At 55.7% G+C, this 23,534-nt stretch overlaps 2 protein-coding genes across 5 annotated transcripts in view; one reads left to right on the top strand and one right to left on the bottom strand.

Moving 5' to 3' along the window:
• The window catches only part of LOC132835311 (activated CDC42 kinase 1-like), a 74,450-nt gene extending 57,903 nt beyond the window's left edge, over positions 1-16,547 (top strand). For all 4 annotated transcript variants that reach the window (XM_060854755.1, XM_060854754.1, XM_060854757.1 and 1 more), the window contains 7 exons: positions 675-769; positions 5,059-5,253; positions 6,182-6,234; positions 7,942-8,471; positions 10,680-10,775; positions 14,257-14,367; positions 14,720-16,547. In XM_060854755.1, the coding sequence (XP_060710738.1) occupies positions 675-769; positions 5,059-5,253; positions 6,182-6,234; positions 7,942-8,471; positions 10,680-10,775; positions 14,257-14,367; positions 14,720-14,731 (1,092 nt within the window). In that variant the 3' untranslated portion in view covers positions 14,732-16,547. The remainder of the gene's footprint in view (positions 1-674; positions 770-5,058; positions 5,254-6,181; positions 6,235-7,941; positions 8,472-10,679; positions 10,776-14,256; positions 14,368-14,719) is intronic.
• A 998-nt stretch (positions 16,548-17,545) lies between these two features.
• Positions 17,546-23,534, bottom strand: part of LOC132835313 (phospholipid scramblase 2-like) — a 43,005-nt gene continuing 37,016 nt past the window's right edge. Inside the window, exons 7-8 of the mRNA XM_060854758.1 lie at positions 22,608-22,769; positions 17,546-20,884 (exon numbers count right to left, since the gene is read on the bottom strand). Coding sequence (XP_060710741.1) covers positions 20,825-20,884; positions 22,608-22,769 — 222 coding nt within the window. The 3' untranslated portion in view covers positions 17,546-20,824. The remainder of the gene's footprint in view (positions 20,885-22,607; positions 22,770-23,534) is intronic.

Raw genomic sequence — 23,534 nt, 5'->3', positions numbered from 1 at the left:
GGGATGGGGAGTGAGTGAGGGGGACAGTGAGTGAGGGGGATGGGGAGTGAGTGAGGGAGATGGGGAGTGAGTGAGGGGGATGGGGAGTGAGTGAGGGGGATGGGGAGTGAGGGAGGGGGACAGTGAGTGAGGGAGATGGGGAGTGAGTGAGGGAGATGGGGAGTGAGTGAGGGGAAAGGGGAGTGAGTGAGGGGAAAGGGGAGTGAGTGAGGGGGATGGGGAGTGAGTGAGGGGGATGGGGAGTGAGTGAATGAGGGGATAGGGAGTGAGTGAGAGGGATGGGGAGTGAGTGAGCGGGACAGTGAGTGAGGGGGATGGGGAGTGAGTGAGGGGGATGGGGAGTGAGTGAGGGGATAGGGAGTGAGTGAGGGGGACAGTGAGTGAGTGAGGGGGACAGTGAGTGAGTGAGGGGGACAGTGAGTGAGTGAGGGAGATGGGGAGTGAGTGAGAGGGATGAGAGTGAGTGAGAGGGATGAGAGTGAGTGAGGGGGACAGTGAGTGAGTAAGGGAGATGGGGAGTGGGTGAGGGGGATAGGGAGTGAGTGAGGGGGATGGGGAGTGAGTGAGGGGGACGGTGAGTGAGTGAGGGGGACGGTGAGTGAGTGAGGGAGAGGGAGTGAGGGATAGGCAGAGGGAATGACTGAAGGAGGTAATCCCTGCCCTCTCTCTGGAAGGCGTGCCCAGCCGAGGTGAAAGCTGTTCAGGATTTTAACGAAGCCGGCAAACTCAGAATGCAACTCAACGACCGACTCACACTCATCGACAGCAGGTAGGTACCACCCCTCCCCCTCCACCCCCTCATCACCCTGAGGGAGGGCAACACGGGGGTATATCAGCGAGTGTTACATTGAGGGGGTGTGGGGTATATCAGAGAGTGTTACAGTGAGGGGTGTGGGGTATATCGGAGAGTGTCACAGTGAGGGGTGTGGGGTATATCAGAGAGTGTTACAGTGAGGGGTGTGGGGTATATCAGAGAGTGTTACAGTGAGGGGTGTGGGGTATATCAGAGAGTGTTACAGTGAGGGGTGTGGGGTATATCAGAGAGTGTTACAGTGAGGGGTGTGGGGTATATCAGAGAGTGTTACAGTGAGGGGTGTGGGGTATATCAGAGAGTGTTACAGTGGGGGGTGTGGGGTATATCAGAGAGTGTCACAGTGAGGGGTGTGGGGTATATCAGAGAGTGTCACAGTGAGGGGTGTGGGTTATATCAGAGAGTGTTACAGTGAGGGGTGTGGGGTATATCAGAGAGTGTTACAGTGAGGGGTGTGGGGTGTATCGGAGAGTGTTACAGTGAGGGGTGTGGGGTGTATCGGAGAGTGTTACAGTGAGGGGTGTGGGGTATATCGGAGAGTGTTACAGTGAGGGGTGTGGGGTATATCGGAGAGTGTTACAGTGAGGGGTGTGGGGTATATCGGAGAGTGTCACAGTGAGGGGTGTGGGGTATATCAGAGAGTGTTACAGTGAGGGGTGTGGGGTATATCAGAGAGTGTTACAGTGAGGGGTGTGGGGTATATCGGAGAGTGTTACAGTGAGGGGTGTGGGGTATATCGGAGAGTGTCACAGTGAGGGGTGTGGGGTATATCAGAGAGTGTTACAGTGAGGGGTGTGGGGTATATCGGAGAGTGTGACAGTGAGGGGTGTGGGGTGTATCGGAGAGTGTTACAGTGAGGGGTGTGGGGTGTATCGGAGAGTGTTACAGTGAGGGGTGTGGGGTGTATCAGAGAGTGTTACAGTGAGGGGTGTGGGGTATATCAGAGAGTGTTACAGTGAGGGGTGTGGGGTGTATCAGAGAGTGTGACAGTGAGGGGTGTGGGGTATATCGGAGAGTGTTACAGTGAGGGGTGTGGGGTATATCGGAGAGTGTTACAGTGAGGGGTGTGGGGTATATCGGAGAGTGTTACAGTGGGGGGTGTGGGGTATATCGGAGAGTGTCACAGTGAGGCGTGTGGGGTATATCGGAGAGTGTCACAGTGAGGCGTGTGGGGTATATCGGAGAGTGTCACAGTGAGGGGTGTGGGGTATATCGGAGAGTGTCACAGTGAGGGGTGTGGGGTATATCGGAGAGTGTTACAGTGAGGGGTGTGGGGTATATCGGAGAGTGTTACAGTGAGGGGTGTGGGGTATATCAGAGAGTGTCACAGTGAGGGGTGTGGGGTATATCAGAGAGTGTCACAGTGAGGGGTGTGGGGTATATCGGAGAGTGTCACAGTGAGGGGTGTGGGGTATATCAGAGAGCGTTACAGTGAGGGGTGTGGGGTATATCAGAGAGTGTTACAGTGGGGGGTGTGGGGTATATCAGAGAGTGTTACAGTGGGGGGTGTGGGGTATATCAGAGAGTGTTACAGTGGGGGGTGTGGGGTATATCAGAGAGTGTTACAGTGAGGGGTGTGGGGTATATCAGCGAGTGTCACAGTGAGGGTTGTGGGGTATATCAGAGAGTGTCACAGTGAGGGGTGTGGGGTATATCAGAGAGTGTTACAGTGAGGGGTGTGGGGTATATCAGAGAGTGTTACAGTGAGGGGTGTGGGGTATATCAGAGAGTGTCACAGTGAGGGGTGTGGGGTATATCAGAGAGTGTCACAGTGAGGGGTGTGGGGTATATCGGAGAGTGTTACAGTGAGGGGTGTGGGGTATATCGGAGAGTGTCACAGTGAGGGGTGTGGGGTATATCGGAGAGTGTCACAGTGAGGGGTGTGGGGTATATCGGAGAGTGTTACAGTGAGGGGTGTGGGGTATATCGGAGAGTGTTACAGTGAGGGGTGTGGGGTATATCGGAGAGTGTGACAGTGAGGGGTGTGGGGTGTATCGGAGAGTGTGACAGTGAGGGGTGTGGGGTGTATCGGAGAGTGTTACAGTGAGGGGTGTGGGGTGTATCGGAGAGTGTTACAGTGAGGGGTGTGGGGTGTATCGGAGAGTGTTACAGTGAGGGGTGTGGGGTGTATCGGAGAGTGTTACAGTGAGGGGTGTGGGGTATATCGGAGAGTGTTACAGTGAGGGGTGTGGGGTGTATCGGAGAGTGTTACAGTGAGGGGTGTGGGGTATATCGGAGAGTGTGACAGTGAGGGGTGTGGGGTATATCGGAGAGTGTTACAGTGAGGGGTGTGGGGTATATCGGAGAGTGTTACAGTGGGGGGTGTGGGGTATATCGGAGAGTGTCACAGTGAGGCGTGTGGGGTATATCGGAGAGTGTCACAGTGAGGCGTGTGGGGTATATCGGAGAGTGTCACAGTGAGGCGTGTGGGGTATATCGGAGAGTGTCACAGTGAGGCGTGTGGGGTATATCGGAGAGTGTCACAGTGAGGCGTGTGGGGTATATCGGAGAGTGTTACAGTGAGGGGTGTGGGTTATATCGGAGAGTGTCACAGTGAGGGGTGTGGGGTATATCGGAGAGTGTGACAGTGAGGGGTGTGGGGTGTATCGGAGAGTGTTACAGTGAGGGGTGTGGGGTGTATCGGAGAGTGTTACAGTGAGGGGTGTGGGGTGTATCGGAGAGTGTTACAGTGAGGGGTGTGGGGTGTATCGGAGAGTGTTACAGTGAGGGGTGTGGGGTATATCGAGAGTGTTACAGTGAGGGGTGTGGGGTGTATCAGAGAGTGTTACAGTGAGGGGTGTGGGGTATATCGGAGAGTGTGACAGTGAGGGGTGTGGGGTATATCGGAGAGTGTTACAGTGAGGGGTGTGGGGTATATCGGAGAGTGTCACAGTGGGGGGTGTGGGGTATATCGGAGAGTGTCACAGTGAGGCGTGTGGGGTATATCGGAGAGTGTCACAGTGAGGCGTGTGGGGTATATCGGAGAGTGTCACAGTGAGGGGTGTGGGGTATATCAGCGAGTGTCACAGTGAGGGGTGTGGGTTATATCAGAGAGCGTTACAATGGGGGGGGTAACTCTCTGCCTAATGTTTTTTGTTCTCTGTCTGTGATCTGACCCTCCTCATTCTTCCTCCCCCTCCTCTCTTGTTCCCCTTTTCCTCTCTGTTTCTCTCACTCTTTTTCTCTGTCTCGTTATCTCTTTCCTGTTCTCTCTTTCATTTGCTGTCTCTGACCCCTCCACCACTTCTTCCGCACTCATTCCCACTCTCTCTCTCCCCTCTCTCTCCCCTCACTTCCCTCTCTCAATCTCCCCACCCTTCCATCGCCACTCACTCTCCCACTCTCTCCATCTTTCCTCCTCTCTTTCTCTCCATCTCCCTCTCCCTCTCTCTCTATATCTCCCTCCCTCTCTTTCCTCTCCCCTCCTCTCTCTCTCTCTGTCTCCCCCTCTCTCTCTCCATCTCCCCTCCTCTCTCTCTCTCTGTCTCCCCCTCTCTCTCTCCATCTCCCCTCCTCTCTTTCTCTCACTCTATATCTCCCCCTCTCTCTCTCCATCTCCCCTCCTCACTCTCTCTCTATCTCCCCCCCTCTCTCTCCATCTCCCCCCCCTCTCTCTCTCTATCTCCCCTTCGCTGTCGCGATCTCTCTCCATCTCCCCTCCTCTCTCTCCATCTCCCCCTCTCTCTCTCCATCTCCCCTCCTCACTCTCTATCTCCCCCCCTCTCTCTCCATCTCCCCCCCTCTCTCTCCGTCTCCCCTCTCTCCATCTCCCCCCCTCTCTCTCCATCTCCCCCCCTCTCTCTCCATCTCCCCCCCTCTCTCTCCATCTCCCCTCCTCTCTCTCTCTATCTCCCCCTCTGTGTCTCCATCTCTCTCCATCTCCCCTCCTCTCTCTCTCTATCTCCCCCTCTCTATCGCCATCTCTCTCCATCTCCCCTCCTCTCTCTCCATCTCCCCTTCTCTCTCTCTCTCTCTATCTCCCCCTCTCTGTCTCCATCTCTCTCCATCTCCACTCTCTCTCTCCATCTCCCCTTCTCTCTCTCTCTCTCTATCTCCCCCTCTCTGTCTCCCTCCCCCTCCATCTACCTCTCTCCCTCTCCTCCTCCCTTTTCCTCTCCCTTCCCTCCCTCCCTCTCCCCTCTCTCTTCCTCTCGCTCTCCCCCCTCTGTCTCTCTCCCCACTCCCTTCCCCTCCGTCTCCCCCTCCCTCCCCTCACTCCCCCCAACCCCCCACCTCCTCGTCTCTAGGCCCGAGCTGGTGTTCTGGCGAGGACAGAACAGGAACACCCTGCAGGTTGGCCTGTTCCCTCCAGCCTGCATCACTCCCGTGTCGAACCGGGCCGGTCCCACCATCAGCGCCCCGGTCCGGAGCAGCCTGGTTCACACCGCCCACTTGGACATCGACCCTCGGCGATCCTGGGGCTTTCCGGATAAAGTCAATGAGTGAGTCCCCCAGGCCTGGCCTCTCAGTGAGTGGGCAGGCAAGTCCCAGGCTTCATCCAGGCCTCGCCCTGGCACTGCCCCTGGTCTTGTTTGCTTCCTTGGCCACAGCATTCCTTGATCCTGATTGTCTGGGAATTCTGTCTCAGAATTTGGGAGCATTCCGGTATAACCCAGGGGTGGGCGTCTGGGAAGAGGCCACAGAAAAGTCCCTTGGTATGACCAGGCCTTGGGGTTAAAGGTTGCGAGTATGAGGGACTATTTATTGATGGTGTTGGGAGTAGGATTTTATAGTCTGTAGTCTCTGCCCGGCTACAGGTTCGGGTTGATTGGCCATGCTAAATTACCCATAGTGCCCAGGGATGTGCAGGTTAGGGTGGATTGGCCGTGCTAAATTACCCATAGTGCCCAGGGATGTGCAGGTTCGGGTTGATTGGCCGTGCTAAATTACCCATAGTGCCCAGGGATGTGCAGGTTAGGGTGGATTGGCCGTGCTAAATTACCCATAGTGCCCAGGGATGTGCAGGTTAGGGTGGATTGGCTGTGCTAAATTACCCATAGTGCCCAGGGATGTGCAGGTTAGGGTGGATTGGCCATGCTAAATTACCCATAGTGCCCAGGGATGTGCAGGTTAGGGTGGATTGGCCGTGCTAAATTACCCATAGTGCCCAGGGATGTGCAGGTTAGGGTGGATTGGCTGTGCTAAATTACCCATAGTGCTCAGGATGTGCAGGTTAGGGTGGATTGGTCGTGCTAAATTACCCATAGTGCCCAGGGTTAGGTGGATTAGCCGTGGGAAAAGTGGGGTTGGGATGCTCTTCAGAGACTCAATGTGGACTCAATGGGCCGAATGGCCTGCTTCCACGCGGAACAGGATTCTTTGATTTGATGATCTCTGTCTCTCTCTCTCTCTCTCTGTCTGATCCCGCAGGAAAATGTGGGGTTACCTCTCAGAGAAACCAATACAGCTCATCAAGATGTCAGGTAAGGTGGGCATGTTGGCATCGAGCGGGAGGGGTAGAGAGACAGAATGGGGGGAGTGACGGGGTGAGGTCGAGGGGTTCCGGACTGAAGGCGGGGAACTAGGCGTGAGGGAGTCAGAGAGTGGAGGGGTGTCGAGATTCGACATCCTTTCATTGATATATCGTCCCCTGGAGTTTCCCAAACCCTTACCCCACTCACCCTTTCCTCTTCCCCTGCGCCCCATCCCCCATCCAATCCATTTGCAAATGGATAGCAAATTCCCGGGAGTTTCTCGCGTTGGGTCAACGTCGCTCCCCATCCCCACTCGGCCCACGAATTGGCATTCTTGCGAAAGGGTCCTGACGGACGGTGCAAACCTTTGACGATTTGGTGAAACAGCAGAGGTAACGGCTGGGTGTCGCTGAGGGACTGGTCCCTCGGTCTTCACCAACCATTTCCCGTCTCCATCTCTATCCTCTCCCCGCTCCCTCCCCCCTCCAACTTCGCTGCAGCTTCCCCCCCTCTCATATTCCCGTGAACTCCCATGATTACAGGACCTGGCCCACTCAACCTCTCCTTCCGTCCCCGGGATCAGCCGAGCGCACCTTTCTCCGGACGGCCTCTAATTCCGTTCAGTCTCTGCTTGGATACAAGGCCCCAAAACTATGGCCGATGTTCCAGCTGGGGTCTGACTGGTGCCCTATACCGTTCTGGCCAAACCATCCCGGCTTTTAAAAATCCGTAGGAACTGCAGATAAGAGTCATAGAGATGTACAGCACAGAAACAGACCCTTCGGCCCAACCCGTCCATGCTGACCAGATATCCCAACCCAATCTAGTCCCACCTGCCCGACCCATATCCCTCCAAACCCTTCCTATTCATATACCCATCCAGATGCCTCTTAAATGCTGTAATTGTACCAGCCTCCACCACATCCTCTGGCAGCTCATTCCATACACATACCACCCTCTGTGTGAAAATGTTGCCCCTTAGGTCCCTTTATATCTTTCCCCTCTCACCCTAAACCTATGCCCTCTAGTTCTGGACTCCCCCACCCCAGGGAAAAGACTTTGTCTATTTATCCTATCCATGCCCCTCATGATTTTATAAACCTCTATAAGGTTACCCCTCAGCCTCCGACGCTCCAGGGAAAACAGCCCCAGCCTGTTCAGCCTCTCCCTGTAGCTCAGATCCTCCAACCCTGGCAACATCCTTGTAAATCTTTTCTGAACATGTTCAAGTTTCACAACATCTTTCCGATAGGAAGGAGACCGGAATTGCTCGCAATATTCCAACAGTGGCCTATCCAATGTCCTGTACAGCCGCAACATGACCTCCCAACTCCTGTACTCAATACTCTGACCAATAAAGGAAAGCATACCAAACGCCGCCTTCACTATCCTATCTAGCTGCGACTCCACTTTCAAGGAGCTATGAACCTGCACTCCAAGGTCTCTCTGTTCAGCAACACTCCCTAGGACCTTACCATGTGGAGGACATTAAAAAAAAGAGGTTATCAGATCTCCAGCTAACGGTGCACCAATCGGTTGCCACATGGTTACAACGGTGTGGGTGGGGTAGACATCTTTGGGCTGCTACAGGAATGTAGTCCACTTGCCTGTACTCCCCAGCTCCAGGCAAGAGGCGGTTGTTGTTGTTGTTGACGGTGAGTGACTAGGCCTCAGCCTGTATGTATGTGTGGGTTTTTTTTGTTTCCGATCTCCCAGGTCTCTCGCGCAGCCTGGACTCGAACATCGATACCAAGGAGAGGTTGGCCGACCCAGCCCCAGCTCCGAAAGCCAGGGTTCCCCGGGAGCGTGGTGGGCAGGCTGCAAGTCGCCCTGGGCCACCAAGTGGGGGCGAGAAACCCAGGAGGGGCTCACGGGAAGGAAAGCGCTGGGCCGCCGAAGCAGAGGACGCCGTGGGCAAGCTTCGACTCAAACCCTCACAGCCTAAGCTTAGGCCCAACTGCTGGTCTGTGGCCTGGCCTCGGCTAGACATGGCACTGCCCAGTCAGCGGGGGCCGCAGGAACGCGAGGGCCAGCCTGGGAATGAGGCCCAGTCCAAACCTGCCGTCCCCCACCACTACCAGGCGGACCCCAGGAAGGAGTCCAGGGCAACTAGGCCCAACGAGCCGCAAGGAAGAGTGCGAGGTTCCCGCGGCAACTACCTCCACAGGGGGCCGTCAGAGGAAACAGCGGCCTACCCAGAGGCAGCCAGTCACCGCCATGGGAGCCTACAGGATAAAATCAACCGGGTACGTCAGCACCGAGGGAGCCTCTGTCTCCACGGCAACCGACGGGGCCTAGCAACCGCAGCCTGCCGGGAATCTGGTCGTGTCGACTGCGAGGTAGCATTGACACATTGACCCCAAAGGCCTTCATCATGCTGTCCCATTCCCCATTCCCCATTCAAGGCCCAGGTAGGCTACCCCGCACCCCCATCCCCCCCAACACCGAGAGCTCAGCCTTCGGGAGTAGGCCCTGGAGGGTGTGAGGGAAAAGGCCCGAGGCCTGAGGGGGTTGATCTCCACCCGGGGCTCAGGCTGGTCTGAGACCGGCCCCAATCCCACCCCAGTCTCACAGGGGCAGAGATAGGGCTGTTCGGGAGAGGGTAAACTCTCACACTCTCACACACACACACACGCACACACGCTCGCTCACTCACACACACACACACACACACACACACAAACTCACACACAAACTCACACTCTCATCCACATGCACTCACACACTTTCACACAAACACTCGCACTCTCACTCGCACTCACTCAGACACACTCACTCGGACACGTTGATGTCCCAGATTTTGATGATTGAAGTGCTCTTTCTCTCTCCCTCTTTCTCTCGCTCTCTCCCTCCTACTCCCCCAATCCCTCTCCCTCCCTCTCCCCATTCCCTCTCTCTCCCTCCCTCTCCCCATTCCCTCTCTCTCCCTCCCTCTACCCCATTCCCTCTCTCTCTCTCTCTCTCTCCCTCCTACTCCCCCAATCCCTCTCCCTCCCTCTCCCCATTCCCTCTCTCTCCCTCCCTCTCCCCATTCCCTCTCTCTCCCTCCCTCTACCCCATTCTCCCTCTCTCTGTCCCTCCCTCTCCCCCTTCCCTCTCTCTCTCTCTCTCTCTCCTCCCTCTCCCCATTCCCTCTCTCTCTCTCCCTCTCCCCATTCCCTCTCTCTCTCTCCCTCTCCCCATTCCCTCTCTCTCCCTCCCTCTACCCCATTCTCCCTCTCTCTGTCCCTCCCTCTCCCCCTTCCCTCTCTCTCTCTTCCTCCCTCTCTCCATTCCCTCTCTCTCCCTCCCTCTCCCTCTCCCCATTCCCTCTCTCCCTCCCTCTCCCCATTCCCTCTCTCCCTCTCTCTCCCCCATTCCCTCTCTCTCTCTCTCTCCCCCATTCCCTCTCTCTCTCCCTCCCTCTCCCCATTCCCTCTCTCCCTCCCTCTCCCTCTCCCCTTTCTCTCTCTCTCTCTCTCCCCCTCCCTTTCCCCCTTCCTTTCCCCATTCCCTCCCTCTCCCTCCCTCTCCCCCTTCCCTCTCTCTCTCTCTCCCTCCCTCCCTCTCCCTCATTCTCTCCCTCCCCCTCCCCCATTCCCTCTCCCTCTCCCTCCCCTCCCCCTCCTCTCTCTCTCTCCCTCCCCCTCCCTCTCCCCTTTCTCTCTCTCCATCTGTCTCCCCATTCCCTCTCTCTCTTTCTCTCCCTCCATCTCCCCCATTCCCTCTCTCGCCCTCCCCCTCTCCCTCCCTCTCCCCTTCCCTCTCTCTCTCTCCCTCCCTCCATCTCCCCCTTCCCTCTCTCGCCCTCCCCCTCTCCCTCCCTCTCCCCTTCCCTCTCTCTCTCTCCCTCCCTCCCTCTCCCCCATTCCCTCTATCTCTCTCCCCCCTCCCCCATTGTCTCTCTCCCTCCCTCTCCCCATTCCCTCTCTCTCTCCCTCCCCCTCCCCCTTCCCTCTCTCTCTCTCCCTCCCTTTCCCCCATTCCCTCTCTCTCTCTCTCCCTCCCTCTCCCTCCTTCCTTCTCTCTCTCTCCCTCCCTCTCCCTATTCCCTCTCTCCCCCATTCCCTCCCTCCCCTCTCTCTCTCACCCCCTCTCTCTCCCCCCCCATTCCCTCTCTCTCTCTCTCCCTCCCTCTCCCTCCCTCTCTCTCTCCCTCTCTCTCCCTCCCTCTCCCTCATTCTCTCTCTCTCCCCCATTCCCTCTCTCTCTCCCTCCCTCCCTCTCCCTCCTTCCCTCTCTCTCTGTCCCTCCCTCTCCCCCCATTCCCCCTCTCTCTCTCTCCCTCCCTCTCTCTCTCCCTCTCTCTCCCTCCCTCTCCCTCATTCTCTCTCTCTCCCCATTCCCTCTCTCTCTCTCTCTCTCCCTCCCTCTCCCTCCTTCCCTCTCTCTCTACCTCTCCCTCATTTCCCCTCTCTCTCTCCCTCCCTCTCCCCCATTCCCTCCCTCCCTCTCTCTCTCTGTCCCTCCCTCAGGTGCAGGAGGCCGTCCATGGGGTTACCACGGACGAGTGCCAGGAGGCTTTGCAAGCCACCAGCTTTGATCTGCAGAGAGCCATCCAACACCTGAAGGTGCGGGGGCACTGGGGGGGTGGGCATGGTGCCAGGCAGCTGCTGGCAGACAACCTGAGGCACAGACAGGCTCGAGGGCTAGGTGAGGGGCTAGGGGGCAGCGAGGGAACAACGTGGACAAGGTCTGTCATTAGGTACGGATTCTCTCTGTCTCTCTCGCACTCTCTCTGTCTCTCACACTCTCTCTCTCGCACTCTCTCTGTCTCTCTCGCACTCTCTCTGTCTCTCTCGCATTCTCTCTGTCTGTCTCTCTCTGTCCCTCTTGCACTCTCTCTCTATCTCTTTCAGTCTCTTGCTCTCTCTCTCTCTCTCTCTCGCACTCTGTCTCTCTGTCTCTGTCTCTTTCAATCTCTCTCTCTGTCTCTCTATATCACACTGTCTCTCTCTCTATCTATCTATCTCTCATTCTCGCATTCTGTCTCTGTCTCTTTCAATCTCTTTCTCTCTATCTCTCTCTATCTTGCACTCTGTCTCTCTCTGTCTCTTTCAGTCTCTCTTTCGCACTCTATCTCTCTCTGTCTCTTTCAGTCTCTCTCTCGCACTCTGTCTCTCTGTCTCTTTCAGTCTCTCTCTCGCACTCTGTCTCTCTCTGTCTCTCTCTCTCGCACTCTGTCTCTCTCTGTCTCTTTCAGTCTCTCTCTCGCACTCTGTCTCTCTCTCTCGCACTCTGTCTCTCTCTGTCTCTTTCAGTCTCTCTCTCGCACTCTGTCTCTCTCTGTCTCTCTCTCTCGCACTCTGTCTCTCTCTCTCTCCCTCTTAGTTGGAGTAAGGCAAATGTTAATAGTATAAGTCCGGGACTTTCAGAAGTTTATTGGAGTAGGCTGTTTGCAGGTCAAAGAACAATTGACAAGTTAGAGGCTTTAGGAAGTGTGATAACGAGAGTTCAGAGGCATTGTGGTCTGGTTAGAGTGAACGGTACAGTGGGTAAGAATAGGGAACAATGGATGGGTAACGATCCCACTCAAGAATAAGGAGTCATATATTAGAGATCAACTGACAGTGTGAGAGAGAGAGAGGGAGACAGAGGGAGACGGAGACAGAGGGAGACGGAGACGGAGACAGAGTACGAGAGGGATAGAGATAGAGAGACAGTGACAGAGAGAGAGACAGAGAGACATAGGGAGAGAGAGAGAGGGACAGAGACAGAGACAGAGGGAGACGGAGACAGAGTGCAAGAGTGATAGAGATAGAGAAACACTGACGGAGAGAGAGACAGAGAGACAGAGGGAGAGAGAGAGAGGGAGAGAGGGACAGAGACAGAGGGAGACGGAGACAGAGTGCGAGAGTGATAGAGATAGAGATAGAGAGACAGAGAGAGAGAGAGACAGAGACAGAGAGAGAGACAGAGAGAGAGACAGAGAGAGAGACAGAGAGAGAGACAGAGAGAGAGACAGAGAGAGAGACAGAGAGTCAGAGGGAGATAGAGACAGAGTGCGAGAGGGATAGAGATAGAGATAGAGAGACAGAGACAGAGAGAGAGAGAGAGAGAGAGAGAGAGAGAGAGACACAGAGAGAGAGACAGACAGACAGACAGACAGAGGCAGAGTGCAAGAGTGATAGAGATAGAGATAGAGAGACAGAGACAGAGAGAGGGAGAGACAGAGAGACAGAGGGAGATAGAGACAGAGTGCGAGAGTGATAGAGAGAGAGAGACAGAGTGCCAGAGAGAGAGAGACAGACAGACAGACAGAGAGGGAGAAAGAGAGAGACTGAAAGAGAGAGAGACAGAGGGGGAGACTGAGTATAAAGGGTATAGGGGCATTCTTAAGAGGGAAACCAGGAGGGCTAAGGAGAGGGAGCCTTGGCAGATAAGGTTAGGGATAATCCAAAGAGATTCTACAAGTACATTAAGAGTGAAAGAGTGTCTAGGGAGAGAATACAGCCCCTTACAGATCACCGAGATTGTCTGTGCGTTAACGTCAGGAGATGGGAGAGATACTAAATGAATATTTTGTGTCAGTTTTTACCGTGGAGAAAGACGTGGAGGCTGGGAAATAAATACTTGAAAATAGAGGAGGGCCTTACAAAAAGACATAAAGATGGATAAATCCCGGGAGCAGCTCGAGTGTATCCCAGGACATTCTGGGAAGTTAGGGAAGAGATGTTTCTATCATCTATCACCATGAGTGTGTTTCAGAAAGGCTGTGAGGGGGAGCCTGGGAACTATAGGCCGATGAATCTGACATCTGTGGTGGGTAAGGGATTCTCAGAGAGAGGATTGGAGAGGCAAGGACTGATTAGGGATGCAAAGGGTAAATGTCTCACAGACTAACTAACCAAGAAGGTTAATGAGGGCAGAGCGGTAATCATCGTCCGCGTGGACTCCAGTAAAACCTTTGACCAGGTTCTGCACTGGTTAGTAAAAGGTTAGGCCACACAGGGTTCAGGGTGAATGTTCCCGGGAATGGGGAAGGGCGAGGTGGGTAGGGTTACAGGGAATAGGCTGCAGGGTCGGAGGCTGAAGTCTGACCTTATCGAGGTTTATAAAATCATGAGGGGACAGGGATAGGGGGAATGGCAAGGGTCTTTTCCCTGGGGTGGGGGGATTTTAAAACTGGGGGGTGGGGGGGCGGAGCAAATGTTTACAGTGAGAGGATAAAAGGGGCAACTTTATTTCACCCAGAGGGTGGTTGGTGTGTGGAATGAGCTGCCAGAGGAAGTGGTGGATACAGGTCCACGTTTAAAAGCCATTTGGATGGGAATAGGAATAGGACAAGGTTAGAGGGATAGGGAGCAGGAGCAGATGGGTGGGACTGGTTCCGTTTGGGATCATGTTCACCATGGGCTGGTTAGGCCGAAAGGCGTGTCTCTGTGCTGGATGACTCAATGACTCTCTCTATTTCTGTCTCCCCCCATTCTTTCTCTCTTTTTCTGTCTCCCTCTTTCTCTCTCTCTCTCTCTCTCTCACACGTTCTTTCTCCCTCTTTCTATCTCTCTCTTTCCGTCTCACTCTCTCTCTTTTTGTCTCTCTCCCCTCTTGCCTCTCCCTCTCTCTCCCCTCTGTTCTCTCTCTCTGACTCTCACTCCCTCTCTCTCCCCTCTCGTCTCTCCCTCTCTCTCTGAATCTCCCCTCTCGTCTTTACCTGTCTCTCCCCCCTCTCTCTCCCCCTCTCTCTCCCCCCCTCTCTCTCCCCCCCTCGCTCCCCCCCTCGCTCCCCCCCTCGCTCCCCCTCTCGCTCCCCTCTCATCTTTCCATCTCTCTATTTTCCTCTTCCTTTCCCTCTTCTATCTCTCTACCTCTGTCTCCCACTCTCTCAATCTCTCTCTTTCTGTCCCTCCGTCTCTCTCTCTCTCTCTTTGTGTCTCTCACTCTCCCTCCCTCTCTCGGTTGGTCTTTCTCTCCCTCTTTCTGTCTAACTCTCTCTCTCTCCCACTGTCTCTATCTCTCTCTCTCTCTCTCTCTCTCTCTCCCTCCCTCCCTCTCTCTCCCACCCACCCTCTCCCTCCCCCTCCCTCGGTTTTCCGTCTGGTTTTCCCTCAGATCCAGCAGCTGTACAACATTAGCCAGCGTTCCCAGGAGGAATGCCGTCGGATCCTGCAGGATTTTCACTGGAGCCTGGAGAATGCCAGTCAGTACGTGCTCCGGAGCAAGGTGAGAGCGGCCACCCAGAAGGGGGCAGTTGCACACGGGAGGGGCCAAATGGCCAGCGGGCATCTATCCCCGTGCTGTCCCTATCCTGGGATGGGGGGACAGTGTAGAGGGAGCTTTACTCTGTATCCAACCCCGTGCCGTCCCTGTCCTGGGGAGTGTTTGATGGGGGACTGTGTAGAGGGAGCTTTACTCTGTATCCAACCCCGTGCTGTCCCTGTCCTGGGGAGTGTTTGATGGGGGGGACAGTGTAGAGGGAGCTTTACTCTGTATCTGACCCCGCGATGGTCCTGGGAATATGAGAGGGCTCCAATGTTTTCCGAATCAATTGACCGTTTGTCCGTTTCTCTCACAGTTGAAATCCTGAGACGGAGAGGGACGGGATTTGCCGGGAACCTGCCTGTTTCCCTCGCTGTGAGCTGACAGTGTCGACGACTCTGTATCCCGATGTCCATTACCCCCAAATTCCGAGAGTATTCCCCCTTCCCCCCCCCCCCCCCCCCCAACCCCGGCCATGGGACAGAGCGGTTTAAGGCAGCTCTCGCACTGTTCCCTGCGTGCTGATTGGTCGGCACTGCCTACCAACTCCTTGACCAGGAGGGACCCATGACAGACGCCCACCCGAGGGTGGGGTGTGGGGTGTGGGGTGGTTTGGAAGTGCTGTCCCTGGGGAGGGAGGTTCACCCCTGACCTGCAGTGGGCCCAATCCGTTGGAAGTTGGCGCTCAGTCCCGGTGACGCGATTGGACCGGACCGCAGGGGTTTGCAATGACATCACTTCCTCCCGCCCGATTCCAAATGGCGGGCCGCATTTGGACCTGCCCTTTTCCCGCTTTGGGCGGGGCTGGGGGGGAAGGGAGGAGGGGCCGGGATCTGCGTTGGGATTGGTCAGTGTCCCCGCACCCCACCCACAACCCATCACCCAATGAAATCGCTCTCCAAATAATTCGCCCACCTGAGAGCAGAGCGACTCTCTCCAACCCTACACTGGACGTTGGCGTCGTAGGGCATTTGTTCGCTGTCCTTAACTGCCCCTCCAACTTCTGTCCCATGGGGCATTTCAGAGTTAACAGGAACACCACCCCCTGCATGTTCCCCTCCCCCCTCCCCATCCCAAGTTGGGAATATATCGGCCGTTCCTTCAGTGTCGCTGGGTCAGAATCCTGGAGCTCCCTCCCTCAAGGGTATCGTGAGGGCATCCCCATCTCCCTGTGGGAGAGTGACCTCCATTCCCTCCCTTCACTGGGTGCCAGACCCCCATTTCCACCCCCCCCACTCCCCCCAATGGGAGCAAGACCCCCATTTCCCCTCCCCACTCTCCCAATGGGAGCAAGACCCTGATTCTCTCCCCTCACTCTCCCACTGGGAGCGAGACCCCCATTCTCTTCCCTCACTCCCTCCAATGGGAGCCAGACCCCCATTCTCTCCCCCCACTCCCCCCCAATGGGTGCTGCACCCCCATTCACTCCCCCCAATGGGAGCCAGACCCCCATTCTCTCCCCCCACTCCCCTCCAATGGGAGCTACACCCCCATTCACTCCCCCCAATGGGAGCTACACCCCCATTCACTCCCCCCAATGGGAGCTACACCCCCATTCACTCCTCCCAATGGGAGCCAGATCTCCATTCCCACCCCTCACTCTCCCAATGGGAGCCAGACCCCCATTCTCTCCCCCCACTTCCCCCCCAATGGGAGCTACACCCCCATTCACTCCCCCCAATGGGAGCCAGACCCCCATTCCCTGCCCCCACTCCCCCCCCCCCCCCCAATGGAAGCAAGTACCCCCTTCTTTCCCCCCCACTCCCCACGGGAATGAGCCCCCATTCTCTGGGTGTAGACATATCCCATTCGGAATTCAGGAGAAATGTTCGAAAGCGATATCGACAGCGTCGCATTCTGTTAGCGCCCCACGGGCAGAGGGGAGGGGAGGCCCCTCCCTTCCCCAAAGCCCCTCAGTCTGACCCCCCCCACCGGATGTGAGAATTGGTCGAGGGGGGGTAACTATCGGGGTTTGGGGTATCCCTGGGAGCGTTCCCTCCATCCTCCGGTGCCCAAACGATGGGATGCTGGGGCATTCCAGTCCCACCCCTCCCCCTCACGCCTCCATGTTGGAACCACCACGTCAACGTCGCCACCTCAGGAAAAAAACCAAGATGGCCGACTTTCTAAATAAAGGTTTTTAATGATGCTTTTCGGGGAAAGGGGTGAGTTATTTACACAAGGGTCAGCATTAACATGGAGCCTGGTCCATACCAAACCCCTGACTCAGAGGCGTCTCCAGAACAGGCCGCATTAACTGCACCCCACCACCCACCCTGCTATTTCCATCCGTACCCGGTCCTGTGAGCTGGAGGAGGGCCATTCGGCCCATCTAGGCCGCTCCGCCATTCACCGGAGATCGGGTCAGCCCCCGTTACTCCTTCCCAGTCGGAAATCTACCTCAGCCTCGAGTGACCCGGCGTCCAGGCCCCTCTGGGAGGAGACAATGAGGAGTCGAGGAGAGCGTGGCTGTGGGAACGCACGGCCGGTCAGGCAGCGTCCGAGGGGACAGGAGAGTCGACGTTTCGATTCCTCACCAAGGGCTCATTCTGCAAACGCCGACTCTCCTGCCCCCTCGGACGCTGCCTGAACGGCCGTGCTTTTCCAGCACCTCGCTTTCTGATTCCACAGCCCCTCCTGGGACAGAAGGAACTCCCCACTCATCGACGGACGACCCTTTATGATGCCCTCACTCCCCTGGTGCAAGCATCTCCCACACAAAAGGGAGACTTGACCCGTCCACGTCTCCTCCCGTCAAATCCCCTGGGAATTCTGTCCGTTTCGATAAGGCTGCCTGTTGTTCTTCCAAATTCCGACGAGTACGGGCTGCGGACTTCTGCGCGCCGGATAATCCCTCCATCCCTGGGATCAGCCGAGCGGAACATTCCCCGGACTGCGTATCTCTCCATCTCTGGTCTATGTCTGCTTGGATACGAGGCCCCAGCTTGGAATCGCGGGCATTCCAGCTGCAGTCTGACCCCCCGTCGACGGTCGGTTAGTCTTTTTTGGTGAAATCTCCCAATTTTTAAGAGTCCATTCCCTTTGAAATAAAGGCCACTGGCATCACGCCCCTCCAATTCCACCCCCACCCCAACGAATACCTGGATTGATCCTCTCCCCCCTCCCCCACCTCCTCCCTCCATATTCCCAGCCGGAATCCAAGCCTCAGCTACTCCCTGCTTGAAACACATTCCCCCCCCTTCCCCCCTCATCACCTCAATCATTGATTGGGAGGTAACGAACAGAGCGAGAATTTGACCTTTAACCTTGGGGTCAACTGTCGAGAGGGGACGCCCAGCCAAGGCCCAGAATTAAGGAAGGGGGATGGGTGCGGAAACACTGTCTCACAACTATGGGGGGAGGGGTCACCGATCTGAGGGCACAGATGGGGGAGGGGGAGAGGTTCACTCTCAAGAGTTGTCAGACTCCAGACCCCACAGCCTCAGGGGGGTGGGGGAATCAGACAGCACAGAAACAGGCCCTTCAGGCCCCAACTGCTCCTGGTTAGAATTGACGTTGGGACTGGGGGTAGTGGGAGGTGGGGTAAGCTGTGCAGAGAGGGAAGTTAAGCAGACCAACCCACCATCTTCTAGAATGGCTAGATGGACCGAAAGGACGGCCCTCCTCTGCATGTGTACATCGGCACATGCAGAGTCACAGAGATGTACAGCATGGAAACAGGCCCTTCGGCCCAACCCGTCCATTCCGACCAGGTATCTCAACCCAATCTAGTCCCACCTGCCAGCACCCGGCCCATATCCCTCCAAACCCTTCCTATTCATATACCCATCCAGATGCCTCTTAAATGTTGTAATTGTACCAGCCTCCACCACATCCTCTGGCAGCTCATTCCATACACGTACCACCCTCTGGGTGAAAATGTTGCCCCTTAGGTCCCTTTTATATCTTTCCCCTCTCACCCTAAACCTATGCCCTCTAGTTCTGGACTCCCCCACCCCAGGGAAAAGACTTTGTCTATTTACCCTATCCATGCCCCTCATAATTTTGTAAACCTCTATAAGGTCACCCCTCAGCCTCTGACGCTCCAGGGAAAACAGCCCCAGCCTGTTCAGCCTCTCCCTGTAGCTCAAACCCTCCAACCCTGGCAACATTCTTGTAAATCTTTTCTGAACCATTTCTCAACATCTTTCCGATAGGAAGGAGACCGGAATTGCACCCAATATTCCAACAGTGGCCTAACCAATGTCCTGTACAGCTGCAACATGACCTCCCAACTCCTGTACTCAATACTCTGACCAATAAAGGAAAGCATACCAAACACCTTCTTCACTATCCTATCTACCTGCGACTCCACTTTCTAGGAGCTATGAACCTGCACTCCAAGGTCTCTTTGTTCAGCAACACTCCCTAGGACCTTACCATGTGGAAGACATTAAAAAAAAGAGGTTTCTGGTAAATCTGCCTGGTACAGGCAGAAACTCTCATGAGATTTAGGAAGTATTTTGACGGGCATTTGCGATGCCAGGGCTATGGGCCGAGAGCTGGGAAATAGGATTGGCATGGGGAGGTGGCTGTTTCTGATCGGAGTGTCAGCGATGGGCCGAAGGGCCTTTCCCTACGCCGTGGATCTCTGCTGATTCAAAGTCCTTTGAACTCTTTGGTTGCAAAGTTGTGGAAACTGTAGCCGACGGGATTATCCCAGGACGGGATTGCGGGAAGAGAGTGCTGTTCGAGGGGAAGGAGTGGTCTGGCGTTCTGTGATGGTTTGGGGGCAGTGAGGGGAGTGGGGGGGTGAGGGGATGGAAAGCGAGGGAGGGCCACTCATGGGATGAAGCCATCCCTTTCCAACCAGAGGGGGGTACATCCAACTGCCGTCTGTTGGCGGGTAGTTACCACGAATGGCCACGCCAAGGTGTCAAGTCTCACTTCCAGTTTCACCCCCTCCTCTCTCCCGGGCCACTTATTGCCTCCCCTCCACCTTCGGACTGCACCCCGAGAGGCGCAGGCCCCCTCCATCCCACTCCGTGGTTGTCCAGGATAGGGGGAATCACGGAACAGCCTGGCAAACGTCCGTTGCCAAAAGATTGGATAATTCCAAGATGGCTTCCCGCCATGGAAACGACTGTTCCCCCATCATGCCTCACTCCCACTGGAGGGCTCATGGAGCGGCGCTCCCAAACAATGGCAGCTCTCGCTCCTAGGCCCACGGCCACAACATCCTCCCGCTTTTTACTTCCCTCAAACCTCTCCCAGTTTCCCTCCCTCACTTCTGTCCTCCGTCCCCTGGGGCTCACTGACCTCCCTCCTCCCCTCGGTCTCTCCCGCCCCCACACCGTTCTGACCTCGCACAGTTCCCAGGCGCTGCTGAGGCCTACTCACTCACTCACTCATTACCTCACTGTGTCAGGGAGACACTGGGCCAGGGGCCTATACACCTGCCCGGCTTTAATAAACAGGAGATAGGGGGCAATCCCTGATCCCACCATCCAATCAGTTATCTGCACAGTGACAGAGAGATCCCACCATCCAATCAGTGATCTGCACAGTGACAGGGAGATCCCACTATCCAATCAGTGATCTGCACAGTGACAGGGAGATCCCATTACCCAATCAGGGATCTGCACAGTGACAGGGAGATCCCACTATCCAATCAGTGATCTGCACAGTGACAGGGAGATCCCATTACCCAATCAGGGATCCACACAGTGACAGGGAGATCCCACTATCCAATCAGTGATCTCCACAGTGACAGGGCGATCCACTATCCAATCAGGGATCTGCAGAGTGACAGGGAGATCCCACTGTCCAATCAGTGATCTGCACAGTTCTGCAATGATTAACCCTCACTCAGATCGAGACTATAATAATTGCCCATAAAGAGGGCATGCTTTCCCAATCTTCCCTGTCGGAATTGCGATTTTCCTGGAGGAGCAGAACACCTCGCTCGGACGTTGCCCCCAGGTCGGTGTCCGGATTTCTCCCGGGTCAGAGGTCGCTCGTTCATTCGTTCCACACCTTGAGAGTCAGCTTTAATGTAGAAGGGGCGTTTGGTTCCTGGCTCAGGGGCAGGAGTGACGGTGCTCCGGGACAGAAGTGCGCGGGTGTAAGGATTTCCTCGGACAACCTTCAAAGGCGTGGCTCAGGGAGAGCGCGGGATGGCAACATTCGGAACATCTGTGCCCTATTGACAACGGTTTGAGTCTCAGGGGAACACTTGGCGTTTCCCGTTCCCTCACCCCCCACCTCCTCCCCCCCCCCCCTGGGGTGAGGTTACGTCGGTCCTGGTGATCGCCCGCTCGTTCCTTTTCCACCTCCGACAGAGAGAGGGGGGAGGGTGGGGTTTTGGTGGGGGGGAACAGCAGGAATTTCACGGGACGGCCGGGAAATTTCTCGAGCCCCCACCCCCCCCCCCACCCCTGGCGGCCTCCAACGCGTCTCTCCTTGGCCGCTCGACGCTGACTTACTGCCACACCCCGTCTCGCTGTTTACGGCTCTTCCCTCGCTCGAAAAACATGAAATCCTGAAAAACGGACAGGAAGGAAAACTGAGTCGGATCGTCCTTTATTCGCTCGTTGGGGGTGAAGGGGGGAGGACATGGGAGCTGTCGCTGTCTCGGCTGGGAGATTTTACGAGCTGCTGAGAAAATGATGGGGCCCACTGCAGTCCCATGGGGTGTAGGGACCTCTACTTGGCGCCCTTAGGGAGGGAATTCCAGGGTTCTGACCCAGCGACAATGAAGGAACGGCTGATATATTCCCAACTCCGGATGGGGAACGCGCAAGGGGGTGGTGTTCCCCTTGTATCTGCTGCCCCCTTGGAAGGGGTCATGGGTTTGGAAGGTGCTGCCTGAGGACCTTTGGTGGATTTCTAGCAGTGCCACTTGGAGATGGTGCGCACTGCTGCCACTGAGCGTCGGCGGGGGGAGGGAGGGGATGTTTGTGGAGGTGGGGGCCAATCGAGTGCTGCTTTGTCCCTGGATGGTCAGGAAGTCCGACAGCCCGGAAAGAGACCCTTCGGTGTAACCAGTCGGAGCCGCACATAATCCCAAACTAAACCATTCCCACCCGATAGTTACGGTGTCAAACTTCTTGAGTGTTGTTGGAGCTGCCCCCATCCAGCCAAGTAGGGGGGGTGATTCCCCCACACTCTTTATGCCTTGTAGATGGTGGGTAGACTTTGGGGATGAGTTACTCACTGCAGGAGTCCCAGCCTCTGACCTGCTCTTGTAGCCAGTGTGTTTATGTGGGGAATTTCTGGTCAATGGGAACTCCCAGGATGTTGATATTGGGGGATTCAGTGATGGTAACACCATTGAACGTCAAGGGGGCGATGGTTAGATTCTCTCTCAATGGGAACCCCAGGATGTTGATATTGGGGGATTCAGTGACAGGAACACCAGTGAACATCAAGTGGGCGATGGTTAGATTCTCTCTCAATGGTAACCCCCAGGATGTTGATATTGGGGGATTCAGTGATGGTATCACCATTGAACGTCAAGGGAGCGATGGTTAGATTCTCTCTCAATGGGAACCCCCAGGATGTTGATAGTGGGCGGGGATTCAGTGATGGTAACACCATTGAACGTCAAGGGGGCGATGGATAGATTCTCTCTCAATGGTAACCCCCAGGATGTTGATATTGGGGGATTCAGTGACGGTAACACCAGTATACTTCAAGGGGGCGATGGATAGATTGTCTCGTGTTACAGATGGACATTACCTGGCTTGAATATTCAAGATGGAGACTCCTCTGAGCAGAGGATGTCCAATCGAGGGGTTCAGGGAGGGCTGTGATTGGGTCAGGAAGGAGCAGCCATTGAAACAGAGGATTCAGACAGAAGGTGCTCGAGGTCAGGCTGAGAAGGTAGGATTTGGAATCGGAGAAGGACAGGTTTGCTGCCGGGAGGGAATTCAACCATGAAACGGAAGTGGAAAACTTGTCGGAATAGGGAAAGCGAACGGAGTTGATGGGGTGGGGGGGAAGGGTGGAGTGGGAATCCGCCTGGAATGCTGTTCGAGAGACCGGAGAAACCACTGCTTCCCTCTCCACGGATACTGGGGCCAGACGGGAGCGAGAGTGGCTGAGCCTGAGGGAACCGGGTCAGGGATGCCAAACCAGCCGAGAAGGAGAGAGAGCCAGGGTCCCTGCCCATGGGGTGAGCTGGGAGCGCCCACACCCGTGCGGCAAGGGGAGGGAGTCACGGGCACAGACGGACAGTGGAGTGGGGCGGGAATGCTACTTACGATGAGGAAGCACGCTCCAATGAGTGAGGCTTTCAACTTGACGTTGAGGTCCATGGGGAACTGCACCCCAAAGTTATCAGCATCGGTCAGCACCTCCTTGGCAATGCCACTCCACTGTTTACTGATCCGACCAATACTCCGGGATTCATCAGGAGGCTTCACCTGAAACACACGGACACAGGGGACATCGGGAAAGGCAGAACACCGGGCCATCGCACTCTCTCACTCTCAGAATCCCTGCATCTCAGACTCACGCTCTGACACACTCCTCTCTCACTGTCCTCAGAGTGTCCTCTCCCATCCTCCATCCATCTCCCTCACTCTCCCGATCCTCCCCATTCCGATATACCCCACACCCCTCACTGTAACACTCTCTGATATACCCCACACCCTTCACTGTGACACTCTCTGATATACCCCACACCCCTCACTGTAACACTCTCTGATATACCCCACACCCTTCACTGTGACACTCTCTGATATACCCCACACCCCTCACTGTAACACTCTCTGATATACCCCACACCCCTCACTGTAACACTCTCTGATATACCCCACACCCCTCACTGTAACACTCTCTGATATACCCCACACCCCTCACTGTGACACTCTCTGATATACCCTACACCCCTCACTGTAACACTCTCTGATATACCCCACACCCCTCACTGTAACACTCTCTGATATACCCCACACCCCTCACTGTAACACTCTCTGATATACCCCACACCCCTCACTGTAACACTCTCTGATATACCCCACACCCCTCACTGTGACACTCTCTGATATACCCCACACCCCTCACTGTAACACTCTCTGATATACCCCACACCCCTCACTGTAACCCCCTGACCCCTGCCTCTCCCTTCACCATTCCGAGCCAGCACTACCCCGATACCTCCTCTTCCTCCTCCTCTCCGCCCTCCC

This window comes from Hemiscyllium ocellatum, chromosome 44 (genome assembly GCF_020745735.1).
Source record: "Hemiscyllium ocellatum isolate sHemOce1 chromosome 44, sHemOce1.pat.X.cur, whole genome shotgun sequence".
NCBI lineage: Eukaryota > Metazoa > Chordata > Chondrichthyes > Orectolobiformes > Hemiscylliidae > Hemiscyllium > Hemiscyllium ocellatum.
Note: the sequence above shows the minus strand (reverse complement) of the source record. Positions and strands in the feature narration are given on the sequence as shown.